The sequence below is a fragment of the Bombus fervidus genome, chromosome 3 (genome assembly GCF_041682495.2).
Source record: "Bombus fervidus isolate BK054 chromosome 3, iyBomFerv1, whole genome shotgun sequence".
NCBI lineage: Eukaryota > Metazoa > Arthropoda > Insecta > Hymenoptera > Apidae > Bombus > Bombus fervidus.
Window position 1 is genome coordinate 17,703,523 of NC_091519.1, and position 26,279 is coordinate 17,729,801.

A 26,279-nucleotide genomic window follows, 5' to 3' on the forward strand; every position below is an offset into this window, starting at 1 on the left:
CGAGAAGGGGGAAGCAAACAGGAAGAGAAATGGATGTTGGTGAAATGGTGTAGCTTGGCCAGCTGGTAGCCAGAGAAAAGAGCGAGCAGAAGCGGCGAAGAAAAACGGCTGGTTAAGGACGAAGAAGAGGCGGAAGAGTCTCGCAGAAAGGTAAACTGCAGAAGAAATTCGCGGTTGAAGTAGCGTGTAGTAACGGCCAAGCCGAGAACCGAAGGTAGAAAAAAGCTGAAGCTTCTCGGTCTTCACGCCGATGCTTCTATCGATATCGAGATGATAAACTCGTCTCGCTGGAACCTTGCGTTTGCTAGCTTAATAGATGCAAAATGGACGCGATGCGAGCAGATAAGTCGTTGGCGCGTCATCTTGACGAGATTAACGTCGCAACTATCGACGATTGAAGTGGAAAGGTTGTACCGAAGAAGTTGAAACGAAGGGTGACTAGATCAAGTCACGATGGATAAATCCGAACCTGTTGGAGGAACTGATCTATGATTTTTCGATCGATCACGTTAATTTTAATCGAGCATTAATGAACATTTCGTCCCCGTGAGTGGAATTCTACCGTATGCGAAAAGACAGATAACGCAAGGGGACCATTGATCCTTTTCCATGAAAATCCTAAGAAATGGATCGCTGTGAATGCGCAAAATATATTACGTCCGGTGATTCTTTGCGTAGCCCGGAATCCATCCCTCGGTCGAGGCGACTACTAGCCTTGCCAATATAATTAATCGGGTCGTAATAATCATAAGGAACTGTCATAAAACTAAGCATTTGTATTTACCGCTAGGGCCAACTTTAATTGTTATAAAATATATTCAAGTCGAGGCGTTCCTTATGGTTATTGCTCCATCAGATAAAAAGTGGGGAAACATGGATTTTCCCATTTCCACCCGCAAGCGACCAGTGGTGGAGCGACCACCATCCAGCAAGAGTTTTCTTCCGCGACAGCGTCGTCACCAAACTTCGCTGGTTCAACGACTACAGATCGATCAAGATCTCTGCATTGCACTGATCTTATATCTACAGATCAGTCATCATCTCGGCACTCGGTTCACATCTTTAACTCAGCCAACATCTCTGCACTGATTTATCAGCCTTAGATCAGTCATCTAGTTAACTTATATTGTTGGAATAAAGCGTAAATTATAACCTGTTACCTCGGTGTTACAACCAATTCAACTACCTCTATTATCCTAACCGAAATAGGGGATCGAGCAGTTCGTGACGCCGATTGTATAATCGTAACGGGAATTTACGACTCTCCGCGAACGGTCGAACAAAATGAAACATTTCAAAGTATTAGGTTGTCCGAAAAGTTTCTTTCGTTTTATAAAGAAATAATAGACTCACGATGTTTTTTCTTTTATATTAGTTTATTGAATTATGCACGAACATAATAATAGAAATAGAACGAAATGGATCATACTTAATTCGATAAAATAATATAAACGAAAGAAACTTTTCGGACAACCCAATTATTAAAACGATAAATTATAAAACTCGTAGTTATTCTAGTAATAATACCAACGACAGATTGGTAATGTTAATATCGATGAAAAATTGATGGACCGTTTGCCCGAAGGAAAAGGAACAAGTTAGTTTCTTATTAGCACTGGAATTTCAGTGACTTTATTCGTATTCTCCAACGAATCGGTGGCCGACAACTAGAATTAGATTTATACAGCCTGGCAGTTCGGTGTTCGTAGGTTACGGGAGAAAGGGTTGTGGTCGGAAGACGCAGATAAGATCGATTTATTAGTCCATTACTATAATTACCGTTAAATGCGGTACACGAACAATTTCACGCGATCCAGCGACGGAGCTCATGTTCTATCGGAACGATTAAAGAGAGAAGAGAGGTTTCACCGAAGTGTTATCCCGCCACACCTTCGGATGCACGGTTTCGCACTTAATAGAAACGGGAGCGATCTGAATATCCTGTTTAATTAATCGCCGACAGCGTCCTGACTAATATACCTGATTAAGGTAAACTCCATTCAACGGCAATCGGCGATTGCAAGGGGAACGTGCATCGTTAAATCATCGAGCACGCCACCTTCTCTCTTCGCCTTATAAATAGATCTCTTTGCGTCGCGATCTATAATTGGAGTTACCGATCTCGGATCCTATCGAAGATCGTTCGTGGACTTTGGAGAAACTACGCGTCCCATTGACGCAGACTTTTCTCCTTTAAAACTTCTACAGACTGTTCTCGTCTGAATCGGATCACCTTAATTAGTCGTATAAGTTAACATCGACGAATACAGGCTGATTCAGAGGTAATTTACTACGAAGTGTTTAAGACTCGTAGAAGAAGATCGATGGAGAAACGTGCACACGCTTTGACGCTTGTAACTCGCTTGTATCACAGCTATAGTACGTACATATCGATCTTTGACTCTTACGACGAAGCAGAAGTATTACGTTGATTATTCGATGAAGCTGTAATATAGATATCCCGGTAAAAATAAAGCTAATTGCTGACTACTGAAACACTTGGTCTCGCGTGTTACCTGACATCACAATTACGACGTCTAATATCCATAAATATGCCGCAAGGCCACGAAGTAGCGGTCTTAATCCTTAAATTATCAGTGGAGAGACCAGAGTATCGAGCTACTCAGCCGAAGTACTCGATAGCAGGCGTAATTGCGATATTAAACGTACATCGAGCTCGATCGGGCGGAGGAAAAGCTGGTTAGCCACGACTCATCGCGATGCGGCAATTATATAGCGATCGCAAAGTCGCGTGATACACGACGCGACGTATCGTCGGTTGTCCCGCGACTTTATGATACGCGACAAGGTTGGCAGCGGCACGTCGATTCTCTACGGTGTTCCCGATGTTCGGCCTCGAAGGAACGAGCTGCCAATAGACGTCTGTCAGTCGAAGGGACGTGGAAGTTTTTGCCGGCGCAACGAGGAAGCACGTCCGCCGTGCGGAAAGATTGCAACGAGGGGAAAAACCGGCGAAAGAGGCTCGCGCGTTGTTTTGCAGTTGCACGAACACAGCACGCTCGATCGCTCGTGCGCGTCTCTCGAGGACCACGTCGCGCCGTGACTCCTCATCCTGCCATTTTGTCCATTCGACACCTTGCAGCTAAATCACTCGCAAATACGTTACAGCTTGTACATTTATCTTAATATTTTCGGCGTACAGGATGGACGAGAAGTGGCGTTTTCATTTGTAGGACATTGTTTACGCGAATCGATAGTACGAAGGGGGCAGGCACATGGTTAATAACCAGTCGATTAGTTTGTTTTCGAATATAAATCGCTTGAAAATTGCTCGTAATCAAATTTGGTAAATTACGAGGCAAATTGCCTTTATATAGCTTGACCCACATATTTCATAACTTCTTGACGATCGTCTTAATCGTCTCTGGCTGGATTTGAATAAATCGCCATGGTCTCGTCGAAAATAAAAATTAAGGAAATTGTATCTCCTGAATTAGCAGTAATTAAAGAGGAATGTATACGGTAGAGGTTTCTGACTGCTCGAAAAAGACAAGCGTGGCACAGTAGGCTTTATTGAGACGCGGAACGCACCCACACACGCCGAACCGATACAAAACGCTTCTTTATGCTTCCCGATACCGATGTCAGCGGGCCACGATGCCCTTCGTAAATGTTAAAGAGCCGCACTTTTTTTCTCTCTCTCTCTCTCTCTCATTTCTTTGATCGAGAGAAACGTTTCTCAGGAATTCTTGGAGGAGACTGAGGTTCTTTCTTCGCGGCGTGGAAACGAGGGGAATCGGTCGTGTACGCCTACAAGTTTTGCGGATCGATGGAACGCAAAAAGCCAGCGGGAAACAGGCAGAGGACGAAAAATTGAATAATCAAGCCCGTGTCCGAGTGCCGAGTGGAAGACTCATTACCATAAATACCTCGCACCGGTGGAAGACACTCGCATAAATTTGAATCGCGTCCCCTAAGGAAAGTCCTTTTATTTTTTTACTGCGCCTCGAGTATCGAAATTTTTCGACTCGGCTTAATCGATATATTCGAGGATCAGCGATGGATTCTGAGTCGTTCGAACGGACATCTTCTCGATTATAGCGAGGTTCCACGTAGACGCGTGACCAGAAATCTTGGATAAATTTGTCGGCGATTCGACGACTTTGATCGAAATTACACGACGATGTACAGCGAGTAATAACGCTTATTAGAAACGAGAAACGAGATCGACCAACTCTATTTTTTGTAAATTTCTCCATTTCTTTCCACAGACACGTAGCTAACATTCAAATCTTAAGAAACGAATTGTTTGTAACAGCGTCGCTTTACGAAATTTCTCAGTTTGCGGTGTTGATCGATGCGATTGCAAAGTCGTTCGTTTATGCAAACTTGTCGCGTGCGTGACCACGTGGGTGGGTCGATCTAAATTTACTCCTTTCTGGTATAATTAAGCACGAAAAAGAAAAAGAAAAAGAAAAAAATCGACATGTCACGAAGTTTATAGAACACGAACCGTGGTAAAGTATTCTTGGAACGTCTGCAGCTATTTTCTGTCCTATTGACCAACGTTGTCTCACAACAGACAAATCCAAAAACATTGAGGAAACCACTCTGCTCGATGTACGCGTCGATATCATTCGAGCAAACACTCGTACGTTTACGGAAACACGGAGATCTTGTAACTAAAACAATATTTGTGGAGATAATATTCGGACTCCTCCTCTTTCTACGATATCTCTGACGCGCGACTAGTACGCGCGAGATGTGTTTCGTCACGTTCATCGTGCACTCTTGCAGTTTGCTTTCGAACAACGACAAACGCTTTTATCACGCTGTGACTGCGTCAGATTTTACTAGTCGTGGGATTAGAGAGGCTCGTTTCGAGCAATCAAAAGCGCCGACTTGGTCGCCCATGTCTCTTTCGAGAACTCACACAGTCGTAAAACTGCGCTCTGAATGACGTTTTCAGGGTGGTATAACCGACGAAATTTTAACATCCTTATACGCGATCTGTTTCAGCTATGCTTCTCGAACGACTTTTTTTTTTTTCTTAACTGCTCGCTCTATACGCTGTCATAATGGAGCGGGATATCTGGTGAGATTCCTCGAGATAAAGCACTCAGAGTACTAATTCTAAAACGATTACGTTTCTGGGATGCATTCCGACTTTATACGTGGATCAACGTTTAAGGCCTTAGGATGGATTCTTTCAAATATCGAGGATCTCTCAAAGGATTCTAAAATATTCGTGGCATGAGTCCGGAGCGAATTACGAACGGTGATCTTCGAATTTGGAAATTCCCACCTGAAAGTCGAATATTCGTGTTCGAATGGTTGAATCGGTAAATTCGACTCCGACGATTCGAACGAAACGTAGCGTAAGATAAAATTTGAATAAAACGTAGATCGCAAAGGAACAGCGTAGAATAGCCTCCCCTCGAATCCGATCCTCGGATCGTCTACCTGCGTCTTCCCCCATGAAAGTGTCGTACCCTCTTGATCCGCCAGCTTACGATCCAGACGACTGAAAAATTTGTTCGCGTGTAATCCGACGATCTCTGCCCTTTTTTTCTCGATAATAACAGGTAATGTTGGAGGGAAGCGGCTGATCCGAGGCTGTCCGCTTAATTAAGACATCCAGCGAGGAATGTATGATGGAAGAAACGAAGAAAGGTCTGATAACGGTGCATCGGGATCGTTCATTTGCAAAAACATTTCTTATTTAACGTCTGAAATTACAACTTTCCATTATTTCAAAACCTAGCCGTTGCCACCTAACCTCGAAACTCGAAATCAATCAAGAAGCTGGAGAGTAAGGCTCGAGGAAGGATCGTAAGATGCCTAGGAGAGGCCTGGAAGACCGTGCTACACGTTCCCAGTGCGTCATGGCGCGCGATAACTCTTCGTTCTGTCGGGACATGTTAATTCACAGTTGCGTAGACCGAGTCGTGATGGTCGAGGAGCCAGAAAATAATTAACTGCGAGGCCCCGAGTTCTTAAGGCGAGGCCTTGGGCGTTTTTCGACGACGATATCCGCGCGGCGATGGGCAGCGACTCGCGCGTCCACGCTGCCCACCGATCGTCTCTATGATAAATCCACGAATTAACCCAAGCCGCGCTGCTTATCTATCATACCGTGCACAGGCATTATGCAACAGCCTGTGCCGGCTCATTTTTCTTCCTCCGCCAAGTTTCTCCAAGTAAGACCGAAGAGAAAGGAAGACGGAAAGTCCGAGATGGCTGGAACCTCCTTCTTATTCCAATTGCTATTACGATTATCATCGTCGTTATTATTGACACTACCGTCATTAAGCGTTGTTATTGAATCACGCGCACAGTCTAAGAAGCGAAAACTATTATTCCACGTACGGCGATAAAACGTCGGGGAGGCTTTAGCTGGCCTAAATGGCGAAGAGCCGGCGCATAATCGCGCGTTCCATTGGTTGCGGGTGCAGACGAGAGAGGTATCGGACGGCTCGAGAAACAATCGGCCCGTAATCACGGCCTCGAAGGTGATAAATCGACTCGCGAGACCGTGGAACGCCGACGATCGCGAGCCAGCCTCATAAATTTGCTCGACGATAAGTCGAACCGCGATAATGGAACAGGCGCGTTTGTCAGGAGAGACAGTCACCGGTCCTGAGACCCTTCTGACGGGTAATTTCGGATCATTTCGAAGGTATACGAGCGAAACGTAGTTACATTCGCGTTCGTAAGTATTGGAATACCTGTTGATCGAGTATAAATTATATAAGCGGTAATTGGCAAATAGTACTTGGTATAAAACGTAATATTCTCGTGATACGTGGCGATACGTACGGCTAAATGTAACTATGAAATAAATTAAATAATAAATACATTAACCAGTAATAGGAATATCGAGATTGGCCAAGGAAGCGATTAACCGATGCCGTGGTCATAAACGAGAAGAACGTTTAATTTTATGACGCGTAGTTAATCATCGAAAACATGTTCTCTTATTGTCCATAATTATAAATGAGAGGTTAGATTATAACGACACCTTAATGGTACCACAACTAAATCTTAATGCTTCTGAACCGAGCGCATAAGTCTAATGGTGGATAAGTAACGATGACGTATTAAAGTTCCTCCTCACAAGTTTCTCTCTTTCTTATAGCACGGATATCTCAGACGATCCGTGTTTCCATGATTTTAACGCGTGGTTTGTTACGGGAAACGACGAATCTTCGAAACGTGAGATCCAAGTTCACTGACAGGGCCAGGACGTTTACCTTTCGACCTCTTTCCACCGCTCGATTCACCGAAGAGCATCTAAATCGGGTCTCTATAGATCTGCCCTCCTCTCGGCTTTCTATCGGTATGATGAAGTCCCGGTGCAAGGTAGGAGGAACGACGATGATTTCTCTGACCAAAAGAAAAGAAAAAATGCGATTCTGCTGCTTCTCCTCGACGTGACAAGGAAGAAAACAAGTTTCACCCTAACAGATGTCTCGCAGCAACTTTATTCGATTATCCATCTTTGCATTCTGTCGCTAGAAACTTTACGATTTCACCACCGATACTTTCAACGCGTCGTATACGTGTACATCGTTGAAGAAACATCGCGAGTCGAAGGAAGGTCGAGCAAATTTTAAGCGTTTTCCATAAAGCATCTTTTAATATCGTCGATTCTTTAGCGCGCTATTTATCGTTGCACGATGAAATCGTTAATTTACGAACAATTGAAATTCATCGCACGCAACGATTCCCTTGCATTCTTAAAGAAAGCGACCGTGTACGCAGAATCTTCTCATGGACGTATTTTCTTCATCCCCCAGCGCGCCGCGCGTCGGCCGTAAATAAATCCGCAATGGGTTACCTCTCGAACCCTTTTATTTCGACCGTCTATAAATCTCACGATCCATCGTTACCCGGTCACGTGTGCCGAGAACGAAAGGGGGAACGAAATCGGGATTCCCAAGGGTCGATTTTAATTCGTACAACGATGTACGCGACCTCGATGATTCTAGGACGATATTGCTCGCGCGGTTGATTGGTTTTTCGAAGGTTCGGAGGGATCAAAGGCGTCGACATTCGCGCGTCACAAAATCACCACACACGTGGGACACGCGTTCGACCGTTCGGGCTTAACTCACCCTACCGAAACTCCGATTTTCGTAGGTTGGGTATTTCGTGTTTCGAGACCCAACTCGTGCTCCTTTTCTTCTCGAACCGAGATCATTATCGTCAGAAATCTAACGTCAGAGACCGAGGCGAGCATCGTGACCAGAATCACGTAGGCACTGGCTCGGTTCGTTTTTCTTCCCTCGTGGAAAAGCTGTCCCGCATCTTGACTTGGATAACGTTGCTCTGTCTGTCGAAAGGACCGCTGAAAAGCTTTATCGTAAGCAGATTAGCTGCGTACTTTCTATATAGGAGACGAGTAGTCGACAACCGATGATGCAGCTCACGAACCGTTAGTCCTTTCGAGATCGTGTTTTCTTGCCCCTCTTGGAAGTCTTGAATCTTCCAATTAGGGCAAAAGAAAGGGTCTGTAATTTGATTGTGACGCAAGCGATTCGTATAATATATCGATTTACGTGTTCGAAGCGAGAAATCTGTTAGGAATTTAATGGATACTCGCTTAGCCAGTGTCTTCTTTAAAACGAAACAAATTCGGCTAAAGAGATTTAGCACTGTTACTGTCGAAACGATATTCGCTTCTGTAAAATTGCGAGCTATAAATACGTACGTCTTTTTCCACGAGTAACGATCAAAGTCTCCCTTCGCGAAGCTTTTTTTTCGGATATACGCGCTGGTCCACCGAGAAAGCGAGAGCGGATGAAAAACGAAGAAGAGTTTCAAGTGTCACAGAAACTGAGTCGCGCAGGAGGGTTTGCGTATTTTACGGGTGTTTACGAGTCACTTTGGAATGAAAGAAGAAGGGAGAGAAGCTTTTAAGCACGGCTTCGAGCAGACAATTTTTCGAGTGACTTTTTTATCGTGCCGTTCGAAAGCACAACCGCGAAGAAACGCGGTAGTGTCGCGGGAGGAAACTATAAAAATTGTCGTAAAAGTCGCGCGGTTCTCGAGGTCGGTCAAGAGGGCTGGGAGGTCCTTAGGGACGTGGATTTTATTCCATTGGAAGGCGAAGTGTATTTATATTATACTCTGCGTCAACAGGCGATCCTTTCACGCGTGTTGCGTCACGCGAAAGAATTTGACGAAAGAGAAGATAAATAAATTTGAAAGGATCGATGGTCGAGGAAACAAGGATTACGGTAAAGTAAATGACGAAGGTATTCCTTCAGAATCGTGCGCGTAACAGAAAAGTACGACAGGATCGATTATTTAATGAACGGATCGATGGCAAAGAATTAAAAATCATGGGAAGAAACGACGAAAACGCTTTTCGCTTATTTATACGATTGGGAATTTAGCACGAGGTTACTGCGCGTGACAGGAAGATGCAGTGGAGCCATAAAATGCAAATAGGACGGTGAATTGTGCGGAAAAGTACGTGAAGAGTAATACAACGAGAGGCTTTAAATGGTCAAGATAATTAAATCATGTTGAGAAGGTCACTACAAGGGCGTCAAAGGACGGTTAGGGTCCGACAACTGAACAAATAACCTGCACGTGTTGCCTAAACGCTGGGAAAAGCGCCGGCTTTCCTGGCGTCGTCTTACGCTTTGTCGCTTTTTTGCGACAAAATAGCAGGTGACGGCATGTTTCGGACCACCCTCCAGGTGTTCTCATCTTTCTCTTTTTTTGTTTTTTTTTTTTTTTTTCTTGCAAACGATTCGCAAAACTTTTTCTAGGTAAAATTTTCTACGTAAAATTATTGATACAACTACGGCAAGTGTGGGAACGATGAAAATGAAATTACCATTTCTCAGCAGAAATTTGATAGATCAACGATATTAATCGGAAGAAATAATAGCGCCGAGAAAAATATTCAGCCAATCTCTGGAATTCCCATTTACAGTCAGGATATTAAAAACGGAATTCGATAACGCGAATCGATCGAACAAAATTGCAAATGGAAGGTTGCGTTGATACGACGTTAGATTAGTCGATAGATTAATATCGCACAGATCTGTTTCTTTTACACGAAGCAAGCTTTATACATGCGAAAATACTCGAGCAACATGGAGACTTTGTCGAACCAAGACGGATGTAACGATGCGCGAACATCAACGCATCTGCATGCATCGGCACGTGATTGACCCAAAGAATCGGCGCGGCGCTAATTACATCGCCGTATAAACGTAAGCACGTATTTAACGGTGATTCACGGATTAACGTGCATTCCGTTACATGGGCTGGCGAGGAACGTGAAAAATTCAAAGAGAGACTGGAATCGCTAGCTCGATGTCCGATCAGGCGAACGTCCATTTTACGCGTACTCCGTAATTATTCGTTTGGAAATCCAGCAATTTCCTCACACCATATAACCGTTGCAGTACTTGTATAATATTAGAAGACACGGAAAGAGCTCGTCTCGCGTGTTCTCACATTTATTTCCAGCGATCAAACGGTTCTAGCGTGGGAGGCCTCCTAAGTCAGAGTGGTTGATGTTCGACTAACATCATCATCGCTATTAATATTACTTACGGGGAGGTCGCTATTGTCATTTCCCTCTCATCCTCCCGAGACATCGACTTTGCATTAACTGTAGCAGGAAATTTCTTAACGCCCGAGCAATATTCAGTTTGTAAAAAGAGCGAGAAAAATTGATAAAAGTCTTGTACGCGAGATATAACAGCATAACATTATTTATATTTATTTGGCGAGTTTTGTGCTTTAATAATAATTATCGATTCTATTCCGTGGTTTATTCGAAATCCGGTATCTACCAAATATGCCGACATTTACCAGAAACGATGAAATACCTCGATGAAAAATCAAGCGAGCGTTTCGTCACATTGGAAGAATATCGGGTTTCGAAGTGTCTTGAAACGTGCATTGTAATGCAAGGGGATGACTTTGAGACACAAAATAGCAAAACTCAAGATTTGCTACGTCTCGTTAATTCTTTCTATAAGTTGAATCGCTTCGTCTACTTGTATATTTGTATATTTTCGGAGACAGTTAGACACAATCATATTTGACGAGCGCGTCAAATCAACGTGGAAGGTAAGTCGAAAGGTTTGTGAATGTCTATTTCCAAAGACGTTCGACTTCCGAATTGTTCCCATGTCACTTCTTCGCTATAGGCGGTACCTTTCGATACCTTGAGTAACGAAAATAGCCACATCTTTTCGGAGTTCAAAGTTGAGAACGTAACAGAGGGTCGTCACGTCCTCAATGTCGATTCGTCCAATCGGAGGCCAACTAGGCATCCCTACCCTTAGACTCTGAGTCTTCGAAGCAGATGTCGCGTAACCGATGCGTCTAAAACTCAGTGTGATCCTGACTAACGTCGTGATAAGTGCTTGACAAATCTTGGAACGCGCGTTAAACGTTTACTTTTTCTTGTTCTATCGTTTTTCTTTTTGTTTCTGTGTGTGTGTGTGTGTGTGTGTGTTTTTTTTAAACATTTTCTTTTCTTCCGCATCTTTCGCTGTGCTTTTGTGATTCCTCGTCCCTCGTTTCCGAGAGTTTTTCATGTTACACGCGAGGAGCACAGCCACGCGGCATCAGCGAGAATGTGCATCACGTTTAGAACAGTTAAGGTGATTATTTAGAAGTAGATCTTATCGTTTTTACCGTTCACTATGTTTTATATACTCTAGGAAGAAGGGAATGACTATGAATTTCATTTATTAAAATTTCAAGTAATTGCATTATACAGTGATGTAGTGATTTTTGTTAGATTCGTGACGAAGCACGTGGCACGGAAGTCAAGTTTCACGGATCTCCGTGTTCGATATTTCCTGTTCGGAATAACAAATTTATTTCATGAATAAAGAGAATTCTTATTCGTTCGGCTGATTTTTATCGAGAAGTAGATTCTCTAACACGTGGCATAATAATTAAATTTCGTTCAAAGTCTTTCCTTTGCAACGATGCGACTATTTCACGAATAAAGAATTCTCTCCTACGAATCTTTATCTACGAATTTATCGAATGCTCGTGGAACTCTGCTCGTCCCTTCACAGAACCTCTTTATCTTCTTCAAACGTTCGTCGGTAGACAAATATTATACCGAACTTGCTCCAAAGCTTCAAAGACAACAAGAATCTAATCTCAACATTTTTTCTTTTTTTTTTTTCTCTTTACTCTACACGCTATAATAATACGAAGTAGAAAAAAGAATTTGCATCGTAACGCAGTTTCTCCTCGAGCTATCAATTAACCATTGTTTTCTTCTCTGTTGCAGGTAAGTTCCTATGACATGCTCGACGTGGCAGCGGTGAGTAACGTGTCTCGAAAGCCGTAGCAACGCGAGCAACTTGCAACGGACAGAAAAGCAGAAGAATCGGAAAAATGGAGCGCGTAACGGTTGGGTCGCTACGAATTCACGGTGCAAGGTGCATCGCGTTGCTACGTCATGCGAGTTGGCTCTCCCCTAATCGCTCGGCCGAGCAAAGAATGGATTCCTGATTGCGCGTGGATTGCCCGGGCAATGGAATGTAGAACGATAGAGAGCCGATGATACAGTAGGTGGATGATTCCGGAGCTTCTTAGTTTGTTAATTCGATAATTTGATTAACGTTTAATCGAGGGGTTCGACGGGAAAAGTAGCTGTAATCTTGGCTAAGAACGAGACAAGTATAGGAAACGTTAAAATAACGTCGATATTTATAACCAAACGATATTGATACGCTTTTTCTCCGAACCCTTCGCTTTGACATCTGATCGATCTAAAAAAAAACACATAGTATCTGGCAAGAGAAAAATATCAGGTTTCTCAATAGAGAAACGTATTATTAGAAAAGAGAGAAAAGTCTCTGTGTTGTTTAATATAACAAGTATTTAAAGACTTGAAATTAAGCACAAAGTAACTGGTTTTCTTGGAGTCAGACTACAAGATAGAGCGATAAAGCGGCCAGTTTACCGCGCGGCCGATTTACAAATCTGGCTTTCGCGGCTCGACTACCGAGCTCCCTTTAATGGAGCATTAAGCTCGAAGCAGATGCTCGTATGTTCGGTCGTGGCTCATTAACGAGACGATTCGCGGACAAAATACGCTTGGTTGGAATCGAGCGTTAAGGAGTATTATTTACGCGAGCAATTAGTCTAGCTTGCGAATTTCGCGTTCAAGCGGAGAAATTTTCGCGTTCGTTCGGTGAAAGTGTATATACGGTCGTTAATTAGCGTCTAGGTATTGTTGAATTAGCTTCGTGCTTAAACCACCGACGATTCTTTCGACATCTCATGGATTTAATTTGAAAAAAAAAAAAAGAAATATAATCATTGTGGAAGATCTTCATACATCACGTAAAAAAAACATTTTTTTTTTTTTCGAATAAAATACTGAAAAAATCTCGCTACAGCAGCTGTTTTATCGTTGTCTTAAACGTTAAGAGAAAAGATATTGCGTTGTAGAACGTTTGATTTCAGCAATAGCCGCCAGTTTGCTAGGTAGGACGAGGATTTTTACGCGCGACTATAAATAAATTACGAGAGGAAAAGACCGATCGTACAAATAGCAGAAACGTGACAAAGAATATCGGAGCGTAAATATCGATACTTTTATCTGGAACGATTTGCGTAACGAAGGAACTTGCGAGATAATTCGATCGGTAAACCCCTATTGTTCCGATATCGTAGAATAAACGGGCTCATTATCGTAGGGACGAGCGTTCATTCCGATATCCGAGAGGCCTATAAATCTGTCTTGATGGACGAATATAAAGACAGCTCTTATATCCACGGTCAGTCTTTTTCAAGTAGCAGCAACCTCGAGAAGACTCGTACAACCCGACACAAAATCCCCATTAATCCTCGATCTTTTCGTCTTAAAACTCTTGGTATCAAATAGATTCGTTGTATCAAGCGACGTGGATCTCTTTGGTAACCGAACCAACTAGAGAAAGATTTAAGAAACAGGGAGAACTTTGGAAGAATATTAGGTGGTCGATAAGGCGAAGAGCTGACTTGCACCGCTGTGATTCTCACACTTCCGTTTAGACGAGGGTTAGGTTCGAGTTAGGTCAAAGAATAGCTGCTATACGTTAACGTAGAACTTCCTCCTCCTACAAGAAAATTAATATCAGTGGTTTTCATATATCGTATTTATTCTATCAGTGGGCTATTACAACTTACATATTTCTTTTCTTCGCTGTCGCGCTTCGTTTGACGAATCTGTTGCGAGTCGTTTAACCGTTTATAAACGATCAGAGGAAAATGCGAGAGAAAGGTCGAAAGAGACACGAGAACAGACGGTGAAAGATTTCAAAGCGGCGTGTACGGTCGATCGACGCAGGATTCTCTCGAGCTTCGCGATAATTGCCAGTGCCGTGCAATTGCGCGGACACGCGAGAAGCTAGCGTTGCACCACCCTAAGCTTCGTAGGGAGATAAAGTTTTGAAAAGTGCACGCGTTGCTCGGCTCATAAATCAGGAATCGTCGGACGTGCGGAGATGATCGTCCGGTATCTCGCGAGTCCAACCACCGCGCATCAGTGGACGTCGTATTCCCTCCCTCTGTGGTATGGAAATCGAAATTGTGCCCAGCCTTTCCTTTCTATCTTTCTCTCTCTCTCTCTCTCTCTCTGTCTTCTCCTCCTTTCTTCTTCTCTTTACCCCTTTCTTCTCCGTAGCCAGGATGCAATTATGCGCGCGAGCCCCCTTTCAACAGAAATGAATCTGCGATTTTTACGAGCGCGACCCGATAGTATTGATTAATGGGAGCGTGGTTCATAAATTTCGCCGCGATATATCGGTCAGCAGCGGAGCGGACGATGATTGATTTTTCGAGACGGCATTGATTTAAATTGAAACCCAGGAGCGAGATGGTCGCGACGACGTCGCAATTACTGGAATTTTCCCTAAGGAAACACAGACGATAGCGTTAAGATAAAGTAGGATTATTTTTGGGCGAGAAGAGTATTTGAGCGACCGACTCAATATAGTCCTACCATATAGTCGTTCGAGTAATTTTCTCACTTTTGGCATTTTCTCTTCCCGAGTCTAGAGTACACGATATTCTCTCATTCTCTCGTCATAACGTTAAAAACTAAGAAAGTCGCGTAATGTACAACAGATTCGATGATACTATGCATAGTTCAAGATCGAGTCGTAAAACGATGAACCTTAGCTGCCTCGAATAACCATACCTCGCTATATTCGTCATAAGAGAAACACGCATGTTCTTTCGCGCTTTTCAACAATCTTCCTTTCGTTTACGTTGTGTACATACCCGTTCTTCGAGAGAGGATTTTTCAGCCAGTCTACGAACAGCGAGGAAACGAGAGAGAGAGAGAGAGAGAGAGAGAGAGAAAGAAAGAGCGAGCGAGCAAGAGACAGACCGGTCCTCATAAATTTTACGATATTGGCGCGGTCGAGATACGATCGATTGAAATTAATTCCGACGCCTGGCACCGCGAGCCCGTTGAAACGCGAGATTACGCGCGCGAGACCGAGAGCAGACGGGGGCTGGTGCGTGTAGGAGCGTGCGAAGCCAATCACCGGCCGCCGGGAAAAATGTAATTCGAAGCGTTCAAAATAGATACAATCTTGAAAACTGCGTGAGGCCGAGCCGTTCATAAATCAGAAGTCGCCTGGTCACGCGGCAGATGATACCACTGATGCTGCCTCCCTCCTGTCTGCGTACACCCTATCTATAGAAATTGTGTTTGCGTAATTACGATCTCGCGGTTAACGATGCGCATGAATAAGACGCTTGTGAATTTACGAGCGCATATTTCAGCAGGACCGCGGACGAGCGCGGAATATTTTAAGGACCTGTCGATTGCTGAGAATCCCACTGGACGTGGAATCGCTGAGTGATATCGATTCGATGTTAAGATCTGACGTTGAAGAGGTTCGTCTGTTTACGATCGAAGAGTATTTTTTATCGTCCTAGATCTCGTTTCATAGTAAATATCGTTTTCTAATGGAAGATCTAAAACGTGAATGCAAAACGGTTACACCTTGACTTATTGGATTGGCAACATTGAATGGTATCGAGAAAATTCGCGATCGTTTAGTTGCCAACCCAATGGATTGTTTCACGTAATTATATATAAACGTTATTTCTCTTTGACAACGCGATGATATATGTTGAAACAATCGATCGCTCAATTTTCTTTACATTTTCGAAACCTTATGAATGAAAATATACTATGCATTTGGATAATGCCAGTTTATATAGGATAATTGATATAACTATATCAGGAACTACGCTGGGGTCCCGGGAAGTAAAAATTCGATTTGTAATTCGCAGAAACAAAGAAAATACGAAGGTTGGTTTGAATAAGTTTCGATGGATGGTACGCGCGAGTGTGGCCGAAACCGCTGATCATACGAACGGGATAATTGGTCGCGAATAACTGGCTGCGATTCCAAGATAAATCGGTGGCAACGGAGGGTGCATCGAAAGCTGCAACATCACGCGTTTCGACATAGCAATCATTCGCTCGAGTCGCAATTATCCGGATAATTGCGCGTCCGCACGGAGATTAATATTGCCCTCTGCTAACCGCCCTGTGATTGATAAATGTCGTTGGATCGCCGTGATTAGCCAGCTTTTTAACGCTTTTAATTCGCCCGACTAATCGCTTAAGATACGAACGGACAAGCTGCCCTTTTAATCGACCGCGAATCCATTCGTAAAATATATTCCACTCGATCGAGATGCATTTTATCGCGACGCGCGTCTCGTCGCGATCGATTATCGTCCAGTACAAGGACGAACATCTCCGGATGTTCCGAAAACGGACGAGTTTTTTAAATCTACGCAAGCTAGCTATAAACCGATAGACGAACGTACAGGGGAAAATATTTGAACATTTGCCACAGTTACATGTTGCGCATGGGTCTGTCAGAAACTGAACCGACCAACTCCGTTTTCTATGCGGTTATCGATTTCACTTTATTCGGTTACATAATTGATATTCAACGTGTGAAAAAGAAATCTCAGATAACATAACTCGTTTATGCATTTTTAATATTTGTTTCGAACTCTGCCAATAGATAAACTTTACCAATGATTATCCAGTTTCATTGCAGCGCTGAAATTTAAAAATGTACAACAGTACGTGTATGTATCCATATCTGGCGTTCGAATACTTGCGTAAGCAATTGTACGCGGATAATGGTTTTTCGGAATAAATGAACGCGAATACGAGCACGATGACTGATGGAAGTGCCGTTCATAAATTTCCAGACGTAAAGTAAACGAGTAGAGCCGTCGAGGATTTAGAAACGAGGGCGGTTGATTCGAGCTTTAACGACGAAATTCTGTAGGAGTAGAAGTCGCTCCTTACCAACCTCCTTAACTCGACAATAGACCCGATTTCCTCGTCACGCGTTACAAATGATTTTTCTCGTTAATCGCATTTACCTTACGAACGAAGATTATCTTCTTACGACGCGTCATTCAACGTCGAGAAAGTACGTTTATAGGTAGTTGCATAGAGCTATAGTACTTGCGTATACAAGGGGAGACCGACAATGCAATCTCGACGAGATCGTCGATGTTTAAGAAACGATTTTCCAATTTATTCACGAGAAGAGCGAGTTCAAAGAAGGCTCTGGTACTCGCGGTCACGTGTTCGAGATCCAAGAAATCGATAGCCGCGTGTCGCCTTTGTGCGTGATGGTAGGAAGAGTGCATTCTAATTACTCGATCCATCGCGTCCCCACGACGCCCGGAAACCACGTGTACCGTCGCTTCCGTCGCCGTCAAACGTTTACTCTTCCCTTCTTCTAGCGATTGTCTCTTGAATCTCAATTTCGAAGTATAGTTCAAAGTTCTGTGCTACGAAAATCCTAATCATTTCGACTACGATTCGATACTTAGAACGTTCGAAAGATTTTACTAGAATCTCGAATCGTGCTTCTTGATAGATTTTGAGCCTTTGAAGTTTCCATAAGTCTTGAAATTCTCGATTGCTATCTAATTCCTTCGTATCTTGTATAAGATATCGAAGATAGAGTAGAACGCGAGAGATCGTAGACGTAAGATATCGAGCTTCCATGACTGATCGGAACGTTAGAGGGTCAAGATCGATCAAGATTCAAGGTTTATCGAGTCTGTCAAAGTTTTCGCAAGTATGGAATCGTGTTCCAAGTTGTCGGATTTAATTATTTATTGACAAACAACGCGGAGATAATCCAGCGCGAAGGAGAGTGTACGATAGCGTTGTAACAATAACGTGCTCATTCAAGATACTGTTCTTTATCTGATAATCTGTGCTGTATCAATTAGGTTGGCTAAGATCTATACAACCTAAAGTATTGTAACTTTAAAAATTTATTTCTTATGAAACGTTCAAACGTTAAGAAGATTCGACGATTTCTTATCGAATATTTTAATCTTGAAGAGTTTCACAGATCGTATCGATTTACTTGTCTTTCATCGAATTTATATAACAAGTGACAAAGCAAGAAACGAACTAAAGCTATTCGAGGTGTTTCAAGAAATATCGCTAATCGCGCGAACAGGTGAATCGTTTATGCAAATGAACGCGACAATTACGAGAAGAGGAGAAGGAGGTGACGAAGGAGAAGTAGGAGGAGATAGAAATAGAAAGGGGAAGGTCGCGCAATGTCGGTTGATTTTTCCCAAACGAGGTAATTCATTTGTGCTTAACCATCGTTCTTCCACGATCAATTTCAGACGCCTTGCCAGTGGACCAGCAGCCCTTATAGCTCGTTAATTAATTACCGGTAAGCAGCGGCTTGCTCTCTGGTCGACCAGTTTCGGACAGGAGGTCCCCTGTACCCTCGGTTTGTAATTTTCGATGTTACGATCAGCGCTTTCGACAATTTACTGCGTTCCCGGTAGCTCGAACCGGGACGATAAATATTCTGTAAATTACCGTTGCCTCCGATGTTCCGCGATGCGATACCGCAGCTAGTCGCTCAGTCACACGGTTGTCTCGTTAGCATGCAAAACAGTTCGATAACGTCCAGAAATTGGGAAAAACGAGTCTTTCAATAAACGAACATCTCTATACTTTGAATATCAAATGCTAGATCGATTGAAAATCAGTCTTTGATCTGATGTTCGCTGTTACTCGTGATCGTCCTTCGGTTATCCCGCAATCTAATTTCCCGTTGCACTTTCTAAATCAGAATATTTTTCTAATTTACCGATTTTTTCTCCAACCTATGCACACACCTACTTTTATATGTTATGTCTTGACGATTCAAATATTCGCGTCTTTCAACCACTTGCTGAACGTAACTTCGAGATTTGGTAAAAATACACAAATAAAATCTAACGTCCCGGTCAATTTAACGTTGAAATAATCAGAAACGTTGTTTCAAAGATATGCAACGCACGCTGAAGATTCGAGTTTTAAAAAGTGTAATATCTTTCCTTTCTTAAGAATGGGAGATAATCGTAGTTTCGTTAAAAACGATAATTTTACCAGCTTATTTCAACGGCCCTGCCGGTTCGAGGAAGAGGCCGAGTTCGAAAATCCAGGATTTTCTCAGCCGAACCAACGTCGTTATGTAAGCCAGATCATCTTCTAATTAACCGAATCAATGGTATTTCGTAGACAAACGCGCGGCAGATAAACGTTATCGTTATGCGCGCAGCTAGATAATACTTTTATTCGAGCGAGCTCTCGCAACCGGCTATATATAAAACGGCAGCCTCTCTTTCTGCAAGAACTTTGCACCATGCCGCAGGGGCACCAGGGGATTCGGTGCACTGGTTTTATCGAATCGCCTCCATAAGAGAACATACGAGATCTCTGGTTTTCGTGTGAAGTAACTATTCAACAAACGTCACTATTTCAACGCGCGTTTATTTTTCTTCCGCTTTCGATTATTCTATGGATGGATCAATTCGTATTCCAGATAAAATATATTCTTCGATATAGAAGGACAGAGCTAACGTATTTTAGGAAAAATTTGTATTTAATTTCACAATCATTATTAGAGTTTGTATATTTAAAAGCACGGACAATGTGCGAAGAACGTGGTAATTTCATTTTTTAAATTGATGAATAATGGAATACAAATCGGTAATACTTATTCTGGATTTTCACGACCACTTATTTAAACATCGCGACTATTTTCGATCCAATGCGCAGTCCCAGTCGTAATTATTAATTAAACACTGTCCCGATGTGGATGTTTCCGAATGCGTAATAACTCCGCGCAAAGATAATATGTAAATCCGAATGAATTGAATCATGACAGAATAGAATACAAAGTAAACTCGATCGCATATCGGAGAGAAAGTAGGCGTAATTGCACGTAACGAGGCTCGACAGAGCTTGAGCGACAGAGTTGACATTAAAATCGTCGTATCGCAAACACAAAAATATTCATAAGGTAATGAAAAATTAGCGGAATCCAGTTCGCCCTGACATAGTTCTTTCCACTTAGAAACTCGTTCGTCACTCGTTAGGAATTGATTACCGAACGATCACGGTTCACCGGCCGGCACCTGATTAGCCTGCGCGATCTAGGCCGCGTAGATAAGCTAACGAGCCTTAATAGGGCTGACTTTTCTTGCGTAAAATATCCTTGAAACGTTTAGAAATATCTAGATAAACGAATTTTCCAAATTCTCGAACGAATTACACGGAAGTCGGCAGGCAGTTAATCCGGAAGACGTTAATCTAAAATGTAATTCTGCCGGCATAGTCGTAGCATGCGATCGAACTTCGCTCGTATACGCCTCTAATTATCTCGTTAGACGCTAACGAGAATTTATCGTAAAAATCTGACAGGCAAGGCCGGTTCGGATACACAAGTAACTCTTTGTGTCGCGTTTACGCTAGAAAGAAGACGAAGAGGCAAGACGAAGAAGAAGCGCGGTGCCGTAGTCGCGCGAAATCCCACGTGGTTGGAAAAAAAAAAGGATCGAACGCCAGGGAGTCCCGTTGATGAAACGGCTAATTAATTTTAGTGGCCCCGCGCATACACGGCAGGCTCGCGAGCACGCACACAGAGGGAGGAAAGAGCGTAACGCTCGCGCTCGTACACCAGCAGCCCTCGTCTATACTTGGCCCCCGAGTTGGCTATGCCGAGAGGCGAACAGTTTCCCAAAGGTCCTCGAGTGCATCGTATCACGCGCTTCTTTCCTCTCTTTCTGACTTCGTCGATCCACCGTTCCATTCCATTCCGTCTATTTATCTTGCGCCAACTTTATGCTACACCGATACCAGCTAGCCAGCGAACCCGTCGAACAGAACACTCTTTCATTCCATCGTTCGATGCTACGCAGACGGGATCGCGCGCTGACACGCCGGAAGTGCTCTTCTACACGGCCTTTGATAAAGCGACGAGACACCACGGTGGCGTGTAGTGTGTGTTGCGTGTTTGCATATGCGTCGATTATTCTATAATATAAGACTGTAATATAGGACTATAATACAGGACTGTAATACAGGAAGTTTCATCGTGGATTCTTAATATCCTCGAAGAGTTTTTCCCCTCGTTACTTTTATGTGGTTACCATGCTCGATAGGGTGAGAAGTGAGAAGTGAGAAGTGAGAAGTGATGTGGTTCAAATATTACAAGGGATACTACGACGTGCGCAAGCTGGAGCTAGAGCTGGTGAGTCGACGACCTGATCTTTCGCTTGGAATTTCCATTTAATCGTACAGTTTGCCAACCATCCCATCGTAGTCCTCGAGCGTCGAGGGTTTCCCTCCGTGCAACGGTAATCGAAGACGGTAGAAATATTCGAGGGAGATGCGTCGTAACGCGATTGAAATTCCACGCGGACCTTCAACTGCTAAACGTAGCCGTCCCATTACCGTGTTTATCGAAATTGTTTTTTCGAATTCCTCGACGACCACGCCGCTACCGTGCAGTCCAACCGTGTATCTTGATCTCCTCGGTCGCTGGCTCGCGATAACGAGCGCGTAGAAGACACTGGACACGGCCCTCGTCAACGGAGACGAGGACGCGTCTTCTGTTCGTTTTCCAACGGAGCGTGAAACCAGCGACCGCTTTTATTCTGCGAACGTGAACCTCTCGCCGTGGAAAACCGTTTTCTGCGCTCCTTTTCACCGCTCCTACGTAAAAAATTCAACCAGATTCCAAGTCGACTCGAATTGTATTTGCTCGATGGAAAAACATTGCAAACGACAACGGATAGATTTTCTATATAGACACGAGAGTCTCGAGACGGACGAGTGTTTTGCACACGGGAACGTCGCAATCGCGAAAGGTTCGATAAGGAGGAAGAGACCGTTCGAGTCTCGTGAATGACGTGCACTGTCTTGTTCTTTGCCGGCGCGTGCAAAGACAGTCTCCTTCTTCTTGGACTTCTTCCAGTCGTTCGGTTATTTCGATGCATCTCTTCGTCGGTTTCTCCTCCTCCTCCTCCTCCTCCGCCTCTCCTCCTTCTTCTTCTTCGTCGTCTTCCTCCCTTCGTGTTCGTCGTCGTCACTGACGTGTGTTCGTTTCACGACGTCCCACTTGTAGCGTTCACCCCGATGCGTTTCTATTTTGGCGCCGTTCCGACCTGTCCTTCCCCTTACCCGCTGCTTCTCGTCGAGTATCCAGGGTATCCGGTTTCGAAATCAAAAAAACACACCCCCTCGACTCCGGGAAAGACGATAATACGAGCCGCGCGAAAAGAACCGACGACAGGTGGCGAAATTATCGTCGCCACCCTGAACCGCGAAAAACGAGCAACACTGTCATCCATCCAGAGGCTCGCTGAAAAATGTGACTCGTTGTAACGTTTCACTCTGGCCATTTTTCGTTCCGTTTCATCGCTTTTTCTTACCCGCGAAAAGAATATTCTTTACGCAGTGTGCTAAACGTATTTTTGAGTCTTTGGTACCGAGAGACGAGCCCCGTGGCTTTGCCATTCGGGTTATTAGGTGCTTCTTGCCGCTAAATATAATGTTTCCCGTTCTGTTTCTACGTATCTCGAGAATTTACGTCTCTGTCTGTTAGCGCGTTTAATATTTCTTTCGATTCTTAGCAGGATTTAATAAGCACAGAGATATCTCAATAAATTCCGCGAGTAGATTATCCGATTCGGTGGTTTAATAAACAGAGAAGATGCCGACAGAAGCACACGAAATATTTGTCCCTCTGCCAGACAATCGAGAGTCGATCGTGCGAGGTGACCGATATTCCCCAAATACGCTGTTAATTTATCGATCGACCTACTCTATTAACGCTAGTATTATTTATTCACTTATTATACGATAACGCCATAAACCAAGTAACACAGGTCAACATCTGCGAGCAACGATACGAAATGAAGGATCGGTAAATATAGTAAATAACTAATTTACAAGTATTCCATAATAGATATTTGATGATTAAAAAAAGATACGTGGAAAAAATGGTTATCATTCGGGTAAAAAAGGGTTTCTTCTAATCATAAAAAATAAATAATACTTTACCTGGGATCTTATAAGAAAGGTTTTAAGGGTTCTACAATAAAAAAACAACTTACGAATGGCTAATGATTGTTTAGACAGTACCGTGGTACCGTTACATGCGATTTGATTATTTAGGATATTAGATACGCGTTCGTTAAAAGATACTGAATATTAACAAGCTGATAAATATTCTCTCTTCCACACAATTATGTCTGTTTGTGAGTTTATGTCTTTATGTTTTTATACCTCTTTCTAAATTATCTCTTGACAATACTTTCGAATTTGGGAAATTTATGCTGGAAGCATCATGTAGGAAAGGTTTCATTGTCTTATAGTGAACGTGGTCAGCTGCGTTTATAGTGTTTACCGAAAGGTATTGTTACGCTAATGTAGACTCAATGATCGGTGACGCCGGGGTATCGATAGCGAAAAACACGAGTGGACGATCGATTATGCTTCGTGGCATAAAATGTGCGATCATTTTTACTTTAAATGCATTTAAAATGCACTTAAAATCACTATATGTTTTGTAGTAAAATTCAAGAGAAACGTAAACGTGCAAGGGTGCGCGAAAATATATAAAATATTCAAAGTATTCGTATTATAATATTTGAAATTGATATTAATATGATTATTAATATGAAACAAATTTTTACTTAAAATGCATTTAAAATGCACTTAAAGCACCATATGTTTTGTAGTACAATTCAAGAGAAACGTAAAGGTGTAAGGATGCGCGAAAATATATAAAATATTCAAAGTATTCGTATTGTAATATTTGAAATTGATATTAATATGAAATAAATTTTTATTTAAAATCTACTTAAAATTACTCTATGCTTTGTAGTAAAATTCTAGAGAAACGTAAACGTGCAAGGGTGCGCGAAAATATATAAAATATTCAAAGTATTCGTATTGTAATATTTGAAATTGATATTAATATGAAACAAAATTTTATTTAAAATCTACTTAAAATTACTCTATGCTTTGTAGTAAAATTCTAGAAAAACGTAAACGTGCAAGGGTGTGCGAATATATATAAAATATTCAAAGTATTCGTATTGTAATATTTGAAATTGATATTAATATGAATATTAATATGAAACAAATTTTTACTTAAAATGCATTTAAAATGCACTTAAAATCACTATATGTTTTGTAGTAAAATTCTAGAGAAACGTAAACGTGCAAGGGTGCGCGAAAATATATAAAATATTCAAAGTATTCGTATTGTAATATTTGAAATTGATATTAATATGAAACAAATTTTTATTTAAAATCTACTTAAAATTACTCTATGCTTTGTAGTAAAATTCCAGAAAAACGTAAACGTGCAAGGGTGCGCGAAAATATATAAAATATTCAAAGTATTCGTATTGTAATATTTGAAATTGATATTAATATGAATATTAATATGAAACAAATTTTTACTTAAAATGCATTTAAAATGCACTTAAAATCACTATATGTTTTGTAGTAAAATTCTAGAGAAACGTAAACGTGCAAGGGTGCGCGAAAATATATAAAATATTCAAAGTATTCGTATTGTAATATTTGAAATTGATATTAATATGAAACAAATTTTTATTTAAAATCTACTTAAAATTACTCTATGCTTTGTAGTAAAATTCCAGAAAAACGTAAACGTGCAAGGGTGCGCGAAAATATATAAAATATTCAAAGTATTCGTATTGTAATATTTGAAATTGATATTAATATGAATATTAATATGAAACAAATTTTTACTTAAAATGCATTTAAAATGCACTTAAAAGCACTATATGTTTTGTAGTAAAATTCAAGAGAAACGTAAAGGTGCAAGGGTGCGCGAAAATATATAAAATATTCAAAGTATTCGTATTGTAATCTTTAAAATTGATATTAATATGAAACAAATTTTTATTTAAAATCTACTTAAAATTACTCTATGCTTTGTAGTAAAATTCAAGAGAAACGTAAAGGTGCAAGGGTGCGCGAAAATATATAAAATATTCAAAGTATTCGTATTATAATATTTGAAATTGATATTAATATGAATATTAATATGAAACAAATTTTTACTTAAAATGCATTTAAAATGCACTTAAAAGCACTATATGTTTTGTAGTAAAATTCAAGAGAAACGTAAACGTGCAAGGGTGCGCGAATATATATAAAATATTCAAAGTATTCGTATTGTAATATTTGAAATTGATATTAATATGAATATTAATATGAAACAAATTTTTACTTAAAATCGACTACTTTAATTATAATCGTAAAAATGCCTAGTTCGATAATCGCTATATTTTTGACCATCAACGATCGATAAAAAGATGGATTGCAAACGTAGAATAAAATTGTTTCGAATGCCTCGTGTGATCGATAAGATTGCATTCTCGAGCGATCAACGTTATTGGCTTGTTCCTATCGTTCCCGCCAACTGCCAACAACATTATTCAATCGTTTTGAAAGCCGAGCAGGATAGATAAGCACCCAAGAGTTTGAAGATTTCTACGTCACTGAGATAAAGAGCGAAAGGAAATCCGACTGTAAACGCTGTCTTAGGGGTAGCTTTACTTTCTTTACCGACCACTAGAGTGTTCCCTCCGATAATCGGTAGCCTGCAACCCCGGCTGTCACTCGTGGTCAGTCGATCGTCGAAGCACCGATCCTGTTGGTTGCATTCGAAGCCGGTCTTCATACTTTAACGATACACGCGTGTGATTTGAACGTGAGTTTGTCGTGTTTGTGTCATATACGATCCAACGAACAATTTATTTTTAACTAATTAATGTAGTATTATTTAACTAGCATTTGCTATCAAATTGAATATTACTACGAAATTATTATTATAAATCATATTTTCTAATTATTATTATTGAAAATGTGTTCCAATTACATTTTGAATTTTATTTTTGTGACATGTTCGGGCAAGTTGTAATTTTTG

The 26,279-nt window shown here is 41.7% G+C and overlaps 1 protein-coding gene across 5 annotated transcripts in view; it reads left to right on the plus strand.

Annotated features, from left to right (window-relative positions):
* Window positions 1–26,279, plus strand: part of LOC139985604 (uncharacterized) — a 179,432-nt gene that overhangs the window by 130,771 nt on the left and 22,382 nt on the right. For 3 of the 5 annotated variants that reach the window (XM_072000163.1, XM_072000162.1, XM_072000165.1), the window contains one exon: window positions 12,248–12,280. The exons of the other annotated variants lie outside the window; for them this stretch is intronic. In XM_072000163.1, coding sequence (XP_071856264.1) covers window positions 12,248–12,280 — 33 coding nt within the window. The remainder of the gene's footprint in view (window positions 1–12,247; window positions 12,281–26,279) is intronic. 5 annotated transcript variants of the gene reach the window in all.